The following is a 13,600-nucleotide window of genomic DNA, read 5'->3' as shown; positions in this document are numbered from 1 at the left end:
CACTACATCAACAGGTCCCCCATTGTCAGACAGAATTTCCACCCAGCTTTTCGTGTGAGTACTGGCACTATTGAACAAATGCCTTTGTTCCTTTCCTGCTTTTGGATTTTTGGCATCAGACTGATTGTGCATTCAACAGTAAAATTAATTCTTCCGATGGTATAAGATGTCATTCACCATATCTGAGCTGTGGGGTTGACAGATGCGGAATGGACAACCTCTGAGTGATGATGAATGATATCCATCCGCAAACCTCCCCTTCACCCTGTTCAGATTCTGATTTTCGGATGTGTCAAACTTCCAGCACCTGCTGCTTTGCTTTTTATCTGGTTAGCATTAGGCTTTGTATGGAACTGTCATTTTCCTTTCATGTTCGACCAAGCCAGCAAGGGTCAACATGACACAGGACTGTTCTCCGAGAGCGTAGCACAATTGAGTAAATGATAGGTTAAGATATTCCTTTCAGATGGTTTCAATCCCTACAAAACCATGTCTTCACTATTTTAAAGAAAAACAGAAATCTGGGGAATGAATCAAGATCGTGGACGCGATTCTCCGACCCCCCACTGGGTCGGAGAATCGCTGGGGGCTGGCGTGAATCCCGCCACCGCCGTGTCCCGAATTCTCTGCCACCAGAGATTCGGCGGGGTCGGGAATCATGCCGCGCCGGTCAGCGGGCCCACCCCCAGCGATTCTCTGGCCCGCGATGGGCCAAAGTCCCGCCGCTGTCAACCCTCTCTCGCCGGCGTGGATTAAACCTCCTTTTGAACGGCGGGACAAGGCGGCACGGGCAGGCTCCGGGGTCCTGGGGGGGGGGGGGGGGCGTGGGGCGATCTGGCCCCGGGGGGTGCCCCCACGGTGGCCTGGCCCGCGATCGGGGCCCACCGATCCGCGGGCGGGCCTGTGCTGTGGGGGCACTCTTTTTCTTCTGCCTTCACCATGGTCTTCACTATGGCAGAGGCGGAAGAGACCCCCTCCCCTGCGCATGCGCGGGGATGACGTCAGCAGCCGCTGATGCTCCCGTGCATGCGTCGCCCGGCGAAGACCTTTCGGCGCCGGCTGGCGTGGCGCCAAAGGCCTTTCCCGCCAGCTGGTGGAGCGGAAACCACTCCGGCGTGGTCCTAGCCCCTCAAGGTGAGGGCTTGGCCCCGAAAGGTGCGGAGACTGGGGCGGCCCGATGCCGGAGTGGTTCCCGCCACTCCATTACGCCGGAACCCCCCCGTCCCGCCGGGTAGGGGAGAATCCCGCCCCATGAGTGAGACACAAATTGAGGTTCAAGTAAAAGAGATTTATTGCAAACTTTCGGGGTCCAAAAGCTTTTAGATTACAGGAGGAAAGACTTGGAGAAGAATAAGTTAAAACGGCAGACGGTGTAATGAATCCTAATTTCAACTCGCTGTGAATAACAGTATTTGTATGCGAAGACTCTTAATAATTCGAATTAATTTTGTGTTTAGGCTGTTACATTTCCTCAAATATTTGTCTGCTGTGTTGGACTGTTGAACCAGAATAGTACAATAAATGTTTACATAGATAAGTAATTCTGTTGGCACATGGGTACGGCATTATGGTCCTTTGAACTTCAAACAGAAGGCTGCTTGAAGATTACCACGATGATTGATGGTCGCTGCGAAAACATTACCCTTTTATAGCAAATATGAAGGAATAGGTTGTCTGGGGAGGCCTGCGGCTCATGAATATTGAGCACAGTACGAAGTCTTACAACACCAGGTTAAAGTCCAACAGGTTTGTTTCGATGTCACTAGCTTTCGGAGCGCTGCTCCTTCCTCAGGTGAATGAAGAGGTCTGTTCCAGAAACACATATATAGACAAATTCAAAGATGCCAAACAATGCTAGGAATGCGAGCATTATTGGCATCTTTGAATTTGTCTATATATGTGTTTCTGGAACAGACCTCTTCATTCACCTGAGGAAGGAGCAGCGCTCCGAAAGCTAGTGACATCGAAACAAACCTGTTGGACTTTATCCTGGTGTTGTAAGACTTCGTACTGTGCTCACCCCAGTCCAACGCCGGCATCTCCACATCATGAATATTGAGGCATCCGTTGTAGGTTTTAAGGATCCCTTTTACTTGAACGGAAGGTTTTCTTCTTAAAAATTGCCATTTATTGTTATAATATTTAATCCTGCTGTGGTGATGCTCACAGACGTTCATTTTATTCTGACCATCAGACCGAGTGCAGAATTTTTTGCCGGCAGGGTGAGGTAGTAGAGCTCACCTCTCCTCTTACCTCAGTTGGTCACACTCTTGCAATCTGAGACAAAGATTTATGGATTCAAGTCCCACATCAGAGACTTGTGACCATAACCCAAGCTGGCACTCAAATGCTGAGCTGTTGGAGCTACCATTTTCTGGATGGCATAGTCCTCTTGGGGAGGCAGTGGCGCAGTCCCTGGGTTAGTAATTCAGAGACCCTGGGGACCTGGGTTCAAATCCTGCCATGGCGGATAAATATCTGGAATTAAAAGTCTATGATGATCATGAAAGCGTTGTCAATTGTTATAAAAACCCATCTAGTTCACTAATCCCCTTGAGGGAAGGAAATCTGCTGTCGTTACCTGGTCTGACCTACATGTGAGTCCAGATGCACAGCAATGTAGTTGACACTCGAATGTCTGTAAAAATGAATGAAAAAAAAAGAAAATTAAGGCTGGGCATTATCTCTCAGGTGGATGGAAAAGATCCCATGGCTCTATTTGATCAGGAGCCCCGGGCAATATTTCCTTTACTAATATTACTGAATTGTTTGGTCATTATTAAATTGGGGAGCTTTTTTGGTGTAGAATGGCCCTACATTATATCAGTTATACTCCTTAAAAGCTTAAAAGGACTTCCTTGACCGTAATGTGCTTTGGGATGTCCTGAGTTGATAAAAGGCGCTATATCAGTGTAAGTATTTTTCCATAGCCCCGCCATTAACTAAGATCATGGTTGATCTGATTGAAATGAAAATCGCTTATTGTCACAAGTAGGCTTCAAATGAAATGACTGTGAAAAGCCCCTTGTCACCACATTCCGGCGCCTGTTTGGGCAGAGTTGCCCCATATTTGTAGCTCAGACACCACCCTTGGGTTTGCTGAGTACCTTGTGACGCTGTTACCAATGCCCCAAACTTGTCTCCCAACATGACCCAGACTCCAGCTGAACCCAGAGAGCTCCCGGGTCCCCGCACCATCCCATAACCTTCTCCTTGTTGGCTGCCCAATTAGTACCACAAATTTTGCAGCGCTAGACCCCCTGCCTGTCTCTCCTTCTGGAGGACCCCACTTCGAATCCTCGGGGCCATACCCACCCAAATGAAGCCGAAATAAGCTACCAGACCATTCGGAATAACGACTTGGGCAGGAACACCGGGAGACGCTGAAATAAAAATAAAAATCTTGGTAAGGTGTTCATCTTAACCCATTGGACCCAGCCCACCAACGATAATGGGAGACTATTCCCTCTCTACAAGTGCACCTTAACTCTACTCACCAGGCTTGTATAATTCAGCCTCTGAAGCCGTTCCCAATCCATCACCACCCGGACCTCTAAGTATCGCAAACTAGTCCCCACTAACCGAAAGGCAACCCCCTTAATCTACCCCCCCGTCCCGATGCACTGACCACAAAATATTCATTCTTTCCTATGTTCAACTTGTAACCGGAGGAGACACCAAAGCTCTGCAAAATACCCATACTATTCCCTGTAGACAACTCTGGGTCTCTAATGTATAGCAGGAAATCATCTGCATATAATGACACCCTATGTTCCACCGACCTTTAATGACCCACTCCATGCATTTGAGGCTCTCAAAGCAATGGCCAATGGCACAATTGCCAACGCAAACAACAAGAGAGACATCAGACACCCCTGAGTCGCATTCAGATGCAACCAAAAAGACCCGGAGGTCATTGTGTTGGTGTAAACACTAGCAAATTGGACTGCATACTGCAATCGCATCCATGATTCTATGCATCATGGGGTCCAGGGTCTATCGCATCCTTCTGCACTGTAAATTCTATGAATGACACAACCTGTCCAAACCTAATCTTCTCCAACACCGTGAAAAGGTACCTCCAATCCACCCGGTCAAACGCCTCCTCCAGGGGAAGTAGTGGCATAGTGGCACTGTTGCTGAACTAGTAATCCCGAGACCCAGAGTCATGCTCTGGGGATACGGGTTCAAATCCCGCCATGGCAGATGGTGAAATTTGAATTCAATAAAAAAACCTTTGTCAATTGTCCTAAAAACCCATCTGGTTCATTAATGTCCTTTAGAACAAGAACAAAGAACAAAGAAAAATTACAGCACAGGAACAGGCCCTTCTGCCTTCCAAGCCTGTGCCGATCCAGATCCTCTATCTAAAACTGTCGCCTATTTTCTCAGGATCTGTATCCCTCTGCTCCCTGCCCATTCATGTATCTGTCTAGATACATCTTAAATGGCACTATCGTGCCCGCCTCTACCACCTTCGCCGGCAATGCGTTCCAGGCACCCACCCCTCTGCGTAAAGAACTTTTCACGTATATCTCCCTGAAACTTTTCCCCTCTCACCTTGAACTCGTGACCCCTAGTAATTGAGTCCCCACTCTGGGGAAAAAGCTTCTTGCTATCCACCCTGTCTATACCTCTCATGATTTTGTAGACCTCAATGAGGTCCCCCCATAACCTCCGTCTTTCTAATGAAAATAATCCTAATCTACTCAACCTCTCTTCATAGCTAGCGCCCTCCATACCAGGCAACATCCTGGTGAACTTCCTCTGCACCCTCTCCAAAGCATCCATATCCCCATATCCTTTTGGTAATGTGGCGACCAGAACTGTACGCAGTATTCCAAATGTTGCCGAACCAAAGTCTTATACAACTGACCTTTGGATGAAGGAATGCATGCCGTATGCCTTCTTGACCACTCTATCGACCTGCGCAGCCATCTTTAGGGTACAATGGACCTGAACCCAGATTGCTCTGTACATCAATTTTCCCCAGGGCTTCTTCATTTACCGTATAGTTTGCTCTTGAATTGGATCTTCCAAAATGCATCGCCTCGCATTTGCCCAGATTGAACTCCATCTGACATTTCTCTGCCCAACTCTCCAATCTGTCTATATTCTGCTGTATTCTCTGACAATCCCCTTCACTATCTGCTACTCCACCAATCTTAGTGTCATCTGCAAACTTGCTAATCAGACCACCTATACCTTCCTCTAGATCATTTATGTATATCACAAACAACAGTGGTCCCAGCACGGATCCCTGTGGAACACCACTGGTCACAGTTCTCTATTTTGAGGAACTCCCTTCCATTACTACTCTCTGTCTCCTGTTGCCCAGCCAGTTCTTTATTCATCTAGCTAGTACACCGTGGACCCCATGAGACTTCACTTTCTCCATCAGCCTACCACGGGGAACCTTATCAAACGCCTTACTGAAGTCCATCTATATGACATCTATAGCCCTTCCCTCATCAATCAACTTTGTCACTTCCTCAAAGAATTCTATTAAGTTGGTAAGACATGACCTTCCCTGCACAAAACCATGTTACCTATCACTGACAAGCCCATTTTTTTCCAAATGGGAATAGATCCTATCCCTCAGTATCTTCTCCAGCAGCTTCCCTACCACTGACGTCAGGTTCACCGGTCTATAACTACCTGGATTATCCCTGCTACCCTTCTTAAACAAGGGGACAACATTAGCAATTCTCCAGTCCTCCGGTACCTCACCCATGTTCAAGGATGCTGCAAAGATATCTGTTAAGGCCCCAGCTATTTCCTCTCTCACTTCTCTCAGTAACCTGGGATAGATCCCATCCGGACCTGTGGACTAGTCCACCCTGATGCCTTTTAGAATACTCAACACATCTTCCCTCCTTACGCCGACTTGACCTAAAGTAATCAAACATCTATCCCTAACCTCAACATCCGTCATGTCCCTCTCCTCGGTGAATACCGATGCAAAGTACTCGTTAAGAATCTCACCCATTTTCTCTGACTCCACGCATAACTTTCCTCCTTTGTCCTTGAGTGGGCCAACCCTTTCTCTTGTTGCCCTCTTGCTCCTTATATATGAATAAAAGGCTTTGGGATTTTCCTTAACCCTGTTTGCTGAAGATATTTCATGACCCAAGGGCAGCACGGTAGCATTGTGGATAGCACAATTGCTTCACAGCTCCAAGGTCCCAGGTTCGATTCCGGCTTGGGTCACTCTCTGTGCAGAGTCTGCACATCCTCCCCGTGTGTGCGTGGGTTTCCTCCGGGTGCTCCGGTTTCCTCCCACAGTCCAAAGATGTGCAGGTTAGGTGGATTGGCCATTCTAAATTGCCCTTCGTGTCCAAAATTGCCCTTAGTGTTGGGTGGGGTTACTGGGTTATGGGGATAGAATGGAGGTGTGGATCTTGGGTAGGGTGCTCTTTCCAAGAGCCGGTGCAGACTCGATGGGCTGAATGGCCTCCTTCTGCACTGTAAATTCTATGAAATCTATAAATTCTATGGCCCCTTTTAGCCCTCTTGATTCCTCGTTTCAGATTGGTCCTACATTCCCTATATTCTTCCAATGCTTTGTCTGTCTTCAGTCACCTAGACCTTATGTATGCTTTCTTTTTCCTCTTAGCTAGTCTCGCAATTTCACCTGTCATCCATGGTTCCCTAATCTTGCCATTTCTATCCCTCATTTTCACAGGGACATGTCTGTCCTGCACTCGAATCAACCTCTCTTTAAAAGCCTCCCACATATCAAATGTGGATTTACCTTCAAACAGCTGTGAGTGAAAAGTGTATAGTTGATTGTTGGGAAGTATGTTTCCGGGGTGTTTATTTGCTGTAACCTGCTTTGATACATATTTGTAATAAAATACATTTAAAAAAAAAAGTAATCAGTAACCAATGTACGAACCTATCATTCCAACAACATTAAACCACACATAAATTAACTAACGTTCAACAGTATCCAAAGCAACGTACTTTGAAGTCACTGTCTAATGCATGAAACAACATGCTAATGTAAAGTTTTTCCATGTGAAGCACAGACTAAAGTAAAGCCACAGATCTCGGGCAAAATTCTCCGGAAACGGCGCGATGTCCGCCGACTGGCGCCCAAAACAGTGCAAATCAGACGGGCATCGCGCCACCCCAAAGGTGCGGAATGTTCCGCATCTTTGGGGGGCCGAGCCCCAACATTGAGGGGCTAGGCCGGCGCCGGAGGAATTTCCGCCCCTCCAGCTGGCGGAAAAGGCCTTTGGTGCCCCGCCAGCTGGCGCGGAAATGACATCTCCGGGCGGCGCATGCGTGGGAGCGTCAGCGGCCGCTGACGGCATTCCCGCGCATGCGCAGTGGAGGGAGTCTCTTCTGCCTACGCCATGGTGGAGACCGTGGCGGAGGTGGAAGGGAAAGAGTGCCCCCACGGCACAGGCCCGCCCGCGGATCGGTGGGCCCCGATCGCGGGCCAGGCCACCATGGGGGCACCCCCCAGGGCCAGATCGCCCCGCGCCCCCCACAGGACCCCGGAGCCTGCCCGCGCTGCCTTATCCCGCTGGTAAGGTAGGTGGTTTAATTTACGCCGGTGGGACAGGCATTTTAGCGGCGGGACTTCGGCCCATCCGGGCCGGAGAATCGAGCGGGGGGGCCCGCCAACCGGCGCGATTCCCGCCCCCGCCGAATATCCGGTGCCGGAGACTTCGGCAACCGGCGGGGGCGGGATTCACGCCAGCCCCCGGCGATTCTCCGACCCGGCGGGGGGTCGGAGAATTTCGCCCCTCATCTCTGAGCTTTACAGATCAGTAAGGTGCTGAATCTGTTAGGTTAGCTGATTTCACCGTGGCAGAACTAGTTTAGTGAAGGGTAAGTGGTTCGCGTTATAAAGGGGACGTTAACTGGGAGTGTGCATTCAGATGTCAGGTAAGGGGATGATTTTACTGAACTGTCATTGCTTGCCTACCTTCTTCATCAGGTCTGATTTCTGCATTGAGGAGACTTAGATGAGGTAAAGGAGACGAAAGGCTTGATTCAACTAGATGGGAACAGAGTCCCATAGCGTTTAGCCGAAGGTTTCCCGGAGCTCGCAGCCATTTTTAAATGGTGTCCTGATCTCCGAGGCCCCTGAAACAATCCCTGAACCTTCAAGCCCCAATGCACTGTGGGAGGTTCCTGGCCCCGCTCCCACATTCCCCCAATATCCACTTAGGGCACCTCAGCCCAATCGCGCATGTGTCAAAAATGCCAACCTGGTGCCAAGGCATGCAGCTGGGGGCCTTTGATGCCTTGGGAGACACCCATGAGTGCCGTTCTGCTGGTGCCCGTTTCTGGTGGCAGTGCTGAACAGCACTCGCTCGAGGTCTCCGTGGCAAAGCGGATGAATCCCAAAGCATCAGTTACCTCGGGAATCAATACATTAGTGTGAGACTAGCTGTCTCGTTCTAATATGCAGAACTGTTAAAATGTGATTTAGTTCACAATGGGCAGGACTAACATTGCAATGTCTTGCGAGATCGTGTTGGCTCTCGCGAGGTATTGTGAGCCGGGTAGATCCTGGGAGCAAGGTCTCTCGCCTTTCATCGACCATGCCGTGCCAAGGCGATCTGCTTTTCAGGCACAGCCTGGCCATTGATCGCGCCCGAAGTTGTCAAGTACCTTCAGAAAAGGAAAAAAAACTGGAAGAGAGAATGGGAAGCAGCTATCAAAGAGAAACTCTTCATGGAGAGCGCAAGTCATTTTTCTGATTTGCAGCAATATCTCATGTAAACTGAAACATTTCTTTATTTTCCCTTTAGAGGCAATTAGTCCAAGTTTGGGAAAGATAACACATGTGGTATTTGAGTTTCCAGAGAAAATCTGTTTGGTAATCAACTGGATAATTTGTCATCGTAATGAGATTTAATTAGCTAATTCATTTCTATGTTCTCTCTCCTTTTACATGTGCTCAATATCTCATACTAATAGTGATGGTTGCACTTCTTGAACAATTTTAACCAATATATGTAAAATAGTGCCTCATGCTTCTTTTCCAGACAGGAACCATGCATTCGAACTGTTGGGAAGTCTCTTTTCCAGTTAGTGTAATTTTCATCTTCATTTACAAATGAGGTCCAGGAGTATATTTGTATGATGTGTTTCCTACTTTAACTATAGGCGGGATTCTCTCGCAATTGGCGGGGTGGCGGCTGGAAGTTGCGGAATCCTCCGCTCATCCGGGGACTAGGCCGGCGCTGGACGGGTTGGCGCTGCGCCAACCGGCACCGAAGGGCCGCCGCCGGCTGGCGCGTGTTGGCGCATGCGCAGGAATGCCAACGTGTTCTGGCGCATGCGCAGAACTGCCGGCATGTTTCCAGCGCATGTGCAGGGGGTTTCTTCTCCGCGCCAGCCATGGCGGAGCCTTACAGAGGCCGTCTCGGAGGGAAAGAGTGCCCCCATGGCACAGGCCCGCCCGCAGATCAGTGGGCCCCGATCCCGGGCCAGGCCACCATGGGGGCCCTCCCCGGGGCCGGATCCCCCCGAATCCCACCTGAAGACCCCCGTTAGACGGCCGACAAGCCAGGTCCCACCGGGATGGACCATGTCGGCTGGACTGGTCGAAAATAGGCGGCCACTTGGCCCATCAGGGCCCGGGGAATTGGCAACAACCCCCGACTGGAGAATTCGGCAGCCGGCATCGGAGCGGCGGGGCGGGATTCACGCCGCCGCCCCCCCCCCCCCCCCCCCCCCAGCGATTCTCCGACCCGGAGAATCCCGCCTCATATGCCTCTTATACACACTGAATAGCTGAACCTTTAATACTTGCCTGTACTAGACTTAAATAGACTCTAATGGGACTTTTTGCTGTGTTAAAGATGCTTCATAAATATATGTTAATCTTGTTGTATATTCTGATTTTACCCATTATGGGAAGTTTAGAGGCCGTAATAGTGGGGGTGATTCTCCAATATTGGGCCCAAGTGTTCGCGCCGTCGTGAATGCCGTCACGTTTCACGACGGCGCGAACCGCCCCGGTTACGTCTGGCGCTGGAGCGGTTCACGCTGCTCCAGCCTCCTTTCGCAGTGCCAAATGGGCGCCGCGCCAACCCGCGCATGCGCAGTTGGGTCAGCTCAATCTTGCGCATGCGCAGTTAGGTCGCCAGACCCCATCGGAGGGAGGCCAGACCCCATCGGAGGCCCCCCCCGGTGAAGGAGCTGCCCCCCCACCCCTCACCCCCTCCACAGGCCGCCCCCTGACCGTTCGCGCAGAGTTCCCGCCGGCAGCAACCAGGGGTGAACGGCGCCAGTGGGAATCTGTCGAATCGGCGCGGCCGCTCGGCCCATACGGGCCGGAGAATCGGCAGCCCCGCCAATTCCAGCGGCCGGCGCCACGCCAAACGCGCCGGCACAAATGGCGTCGATTCTCCGCACCTCGGAGAATCGTGTGCCGGCGTCGGGGCGTAGTGGTTACGCCGATTCTCCGGCCCTGCGCAGGGCTCAGAGAATCGCCCCCAGTGTACCTTTATGGGTATGGCAAGACACAAGGAACCAGATTCCATTTCTGCTGCCTACTAAGTTCACTAATCATAGCTAGGGCAATAACGGGTGTGCTTTAAATAGTTTCCATGCTCCTGAACTGCAAAGGTAAACAGACAAATGCATCAGTCAGAGTCAATGTATTAATTAACAATGAAAAGTAGAAACTCAGGTGAAGTATCAGAAGGCTCCATTAGGAGCCTGGGTGTAAAATTAAAGTACCAGCATTACATTGAGGTGTACACAATACTTACAGATATTCCACTGTGGAGTTCTTCATGGGTATTAATCCCAAATTCAGACCCCATTCTGTGCTGAGTCAGTCCCCATAGTAGCAGTATCAGGGTCACTGTAGCTCACCTCAGAATACCTGAGCTGGGGAGAGATAAAACTATCATCCTTATTGGAGTGTGTGATTATGTGTGGGTGGGTGTGTATGTGGATGTATGTGTCGGTGTGTGTCTGTTGGGGGTGGGGTTTGGGGGTGTGTGTGGGTAGGTTTATGTGGTGTATGTGGGATTTGTGGGAGTGGGTGTATGGGATGTGTGCGTGTGGAAGGGGCATGTGTGTGGGGATGTGTGTCTGTGGTTCTGAGTGTGTGCGCGGTGTGAGTGTTTGCAGATGTGTGTTTGTTTTGCGTGTAGTTTGCGTGTGTGTGGCTGTGAATGTATGTGTGGGGAGGTGTGTGTGGTTTGTGTGATTGTGAGTGTGTTGGGGGATGTACATTGTGGGGATGTGTATTTGTGTGTGTAGGGATGTGTGTGTGGTTTGTGCGGGGTGTGTGTGGTTTGTGCGGGGTGTGTGTGGTTTGTGCGGGGTGTGTGTGGTTTGTGCGTGGTGTGTGTGGTTTGTGCGTGGTGTGTGTGGTTTGTGCGTGGTGTGTGTGGTTTGTGCGTGGTTTGTGCATGGTGTGTGTGGTTTGTGCGGGGTGTGTGTGGTTTGTGCGGGGTGTGTGTGGTTTGTACGGGGTGTGTGTGGTTTGTGCAGGGTGTGTGTGGTTTGTGCGGGGTGTGTGGGGTTCGTGCGGGTTGTGTGTGGTTCGTGCGGGTTGTGTGTGGTTCGTGCGGGGTGTGTGTGGTTTGTGCGGGGTGTGTGTGGTTTGTGCGGGGTGTGTGTGGTTTGTGCGGGGTGTGTGGTTCGTGCGGGGTGTGTGTGGTTCGTGCGGGGTGTGTGTGGTTTGTGCGGGGTGTGTGTGGTTTGTGCGGGGTGTGTGTGGTTTGTGCCGGGTCTGTGTGGTTTGTGCGGGGTGTGTGTGGTTTGTGCGGGGTGTGTGTGGTTTGTGCGGGGTGTGTGTGGTTTGTGCGGGGTGTGTGTGGTTTGTGCGGGGTGTGTGTGGTTTGTGCGGGGTGTGTGTGGTTTGTGCGGGGTGTGTGTGGTTTGTGCGGGGTGTGTGTGGTTTGTGCGGGGTGTGTGTGGTTTGTGCGGGGTGTGTGTGGTTTGTGCGGGGTGTGTGTGGTTTGTGCGTGGTGTGTGTGGTTCGTGCGTGGTGTGTGTGGTTTGTGCGTGGTGTGTGTGGTTTGTGCGTGGTGTGTGTGGTTTGTGCGGGGTGTGTGGTTTGTGCGGGGTGTGTGGTTTGTGCGTGGTGTGTGGTTTGTGCGTGGTGTGTGGTTTGTGCGGGGTGTGTGTGGTTTGTGCGGGGTGTGTGGTTTGTGCGGGGTGTATGTGGTTTGTGCGGGGTGCGTGTGGTTTGTGCGGGGTGCGTGTGGTTTGTGCGGGGTGCGTGTGGTTTGTGCGGGGTGCGTGTGGTTTCTGCGGGGTGTGTGTGGTTTGTGCGGGGTGTGTGTGGTTTGTGCGGGGTGTGTGTGGTTTGTGCGGGGTGTGTGTGGTTTGTGCGGGGTGTGTGTGGTTTGTGCGGGGTGTGTGTGGTTTGTGCGGGGTGTGTGTGTGGGTGGGGGGGTGCGGTTTTGGGTATTAGTGTGGTGGGGGGGTGTGGCTGTGAGTGTTTCTGTGTGAGTGGGGTGTGTGGTGGGGTTGTGTGGGTGGAGGATGTGTGTGTGGGGTTGTGTGTGTGTGTTGGGGGGATGTGTGTGTGTGTGTGTGTGTATGTATGTGTGTGGAGGATGAAATAATAATCATTAGTGTCGCAGGTAGGCTTACATTACACTGCAATGAAGTTACTGTGAAAATCCCCTAGTCGCCACACTCCGACGCCTGTTCGGGTACACAGAGGGAGAATTCAGAATGTCCAATTCACTTAAGACATGTCTTTCGGGACTTGTGAGAGGAAACCGGACCACCTGGAGGAAACCCACGCAGACACTGGGAGAACATGCAGACAGTGACCCAAGCCGGGAATCGAACCCCCGGGTCCCCGGTGCTGTGAAGCAACAGTGCTAACCATTGTGCAGCCATGCCTGTGTATCGGTGGGGGGGTTTTGTGTGTAGTTGTGAGTGTGATGTGTGTGGGGGTGGCATGTGTGTGTGTGGGGTTTTTTTTGTGTTTGTGGTGTGGTTGTGAGTGTGATATGTGTGGGGTGGCGGAGGGGTGTGTGTGTGAGTGAGTTTGTCGATTTAAAAAAATAAACTGTTTTGAAAATTAATGCACATTTTAATTTGCATGAAATGCCAGCGTGTCAGTGGAGGGAATAGCTTTCTGGAGGAACTGCCGCCTGATCTTAATATACAGAGTTGACAAGTAAACAGTTACTTTGTCCTCTGGGATTATGAGTGCAACCAGATTACTGTTCTTCCATCTGCATTGTACGGCATCTGGCTTCTTTATCAACCCACATTCTCTATGCCACATGAAAGACACTTGGACCTCAATGATATGCATTTTATAGTAAGAAGTCTTACAACACCAGGTTGAAGTCCCAACAGGTTTGTTTCAAATCACGAGCTTTTGGAGCACTGCTCCTTCCTCAGGTGAATCTGGGGATTTCGGAGCTGACTCCGAAAGATAGTGAATTGAAACAAACCTGTTGGACTTTAACCTGCTGTTGTCAGACTTCTTATTGTGCTCACCCCAGTCCAACGCCGGCATCTCCACATCATGTATTTTATAGATTTAAATTTTGCCCTGTTTTCAGATTTTCTCATTCCTTGACTGATTCTGCCTGCAAGGATTCTCTGCATGCCATTCCCTACCTGGACTGTTAAATGCTGTTAAATT

General features: G+C 50.6%; 1 protein-coding gene across 11 annotated transcripts in view; it reads left to right on the top strand.

Moving 5' to 3' along the window:
• Positions 1 to 13,600, top strand: part of tbxas1 (thromboxane A synthase 1 (platelet)) — a 463,069-nt gene that overhangs the window by 227,007 nt on the left and 222,462 nt on the right. For 8 of the 11 annotated variants that reach the window (XM_072484269.1, XM_072484265.1, XM_072484263.1 and 5 more), the window contains one exon: positions 9,009 to 9,050. The exons of 2 other annotated variants lie outside the window; for them this stretch is intronic. In XM_072484269.1, the coding sequence (XP_072340370.1) occupies positions 9,009 to 9,050 (42 nt within the window). Of the gene's footprint in view, positions 1 to 6,674; positions 6,767 to 9,008; positions 9,051 to 13,600 lie in introns of those variants that run through there. One more of the 11 variants, XM_072484273.1, reaches the window with a different exon arrangement.

This window comes from Scyliorhinus torazame, chromosome 19 (genome assembly GCF_047496885.1).
Source record: "Scyliorhinus torazame isolate Kashiwa2021f chromosome 19, sScyTor2.1, whole genome shotgun sequence".
Taxonomy (NCBI): domain Eukaryota; kingdom Metazoa; phylum Chordata; class Chondrichthyes; order Carcharhiniformes; family Scyliorhinidae; genus Scyliorhinus; species Scyliorhinus torazame.
The sequence above is the reverse complement of the archived record's forward strand: the minus strand, read 5'-3'. Positions and strand labels throughout refer to the sequence as shown.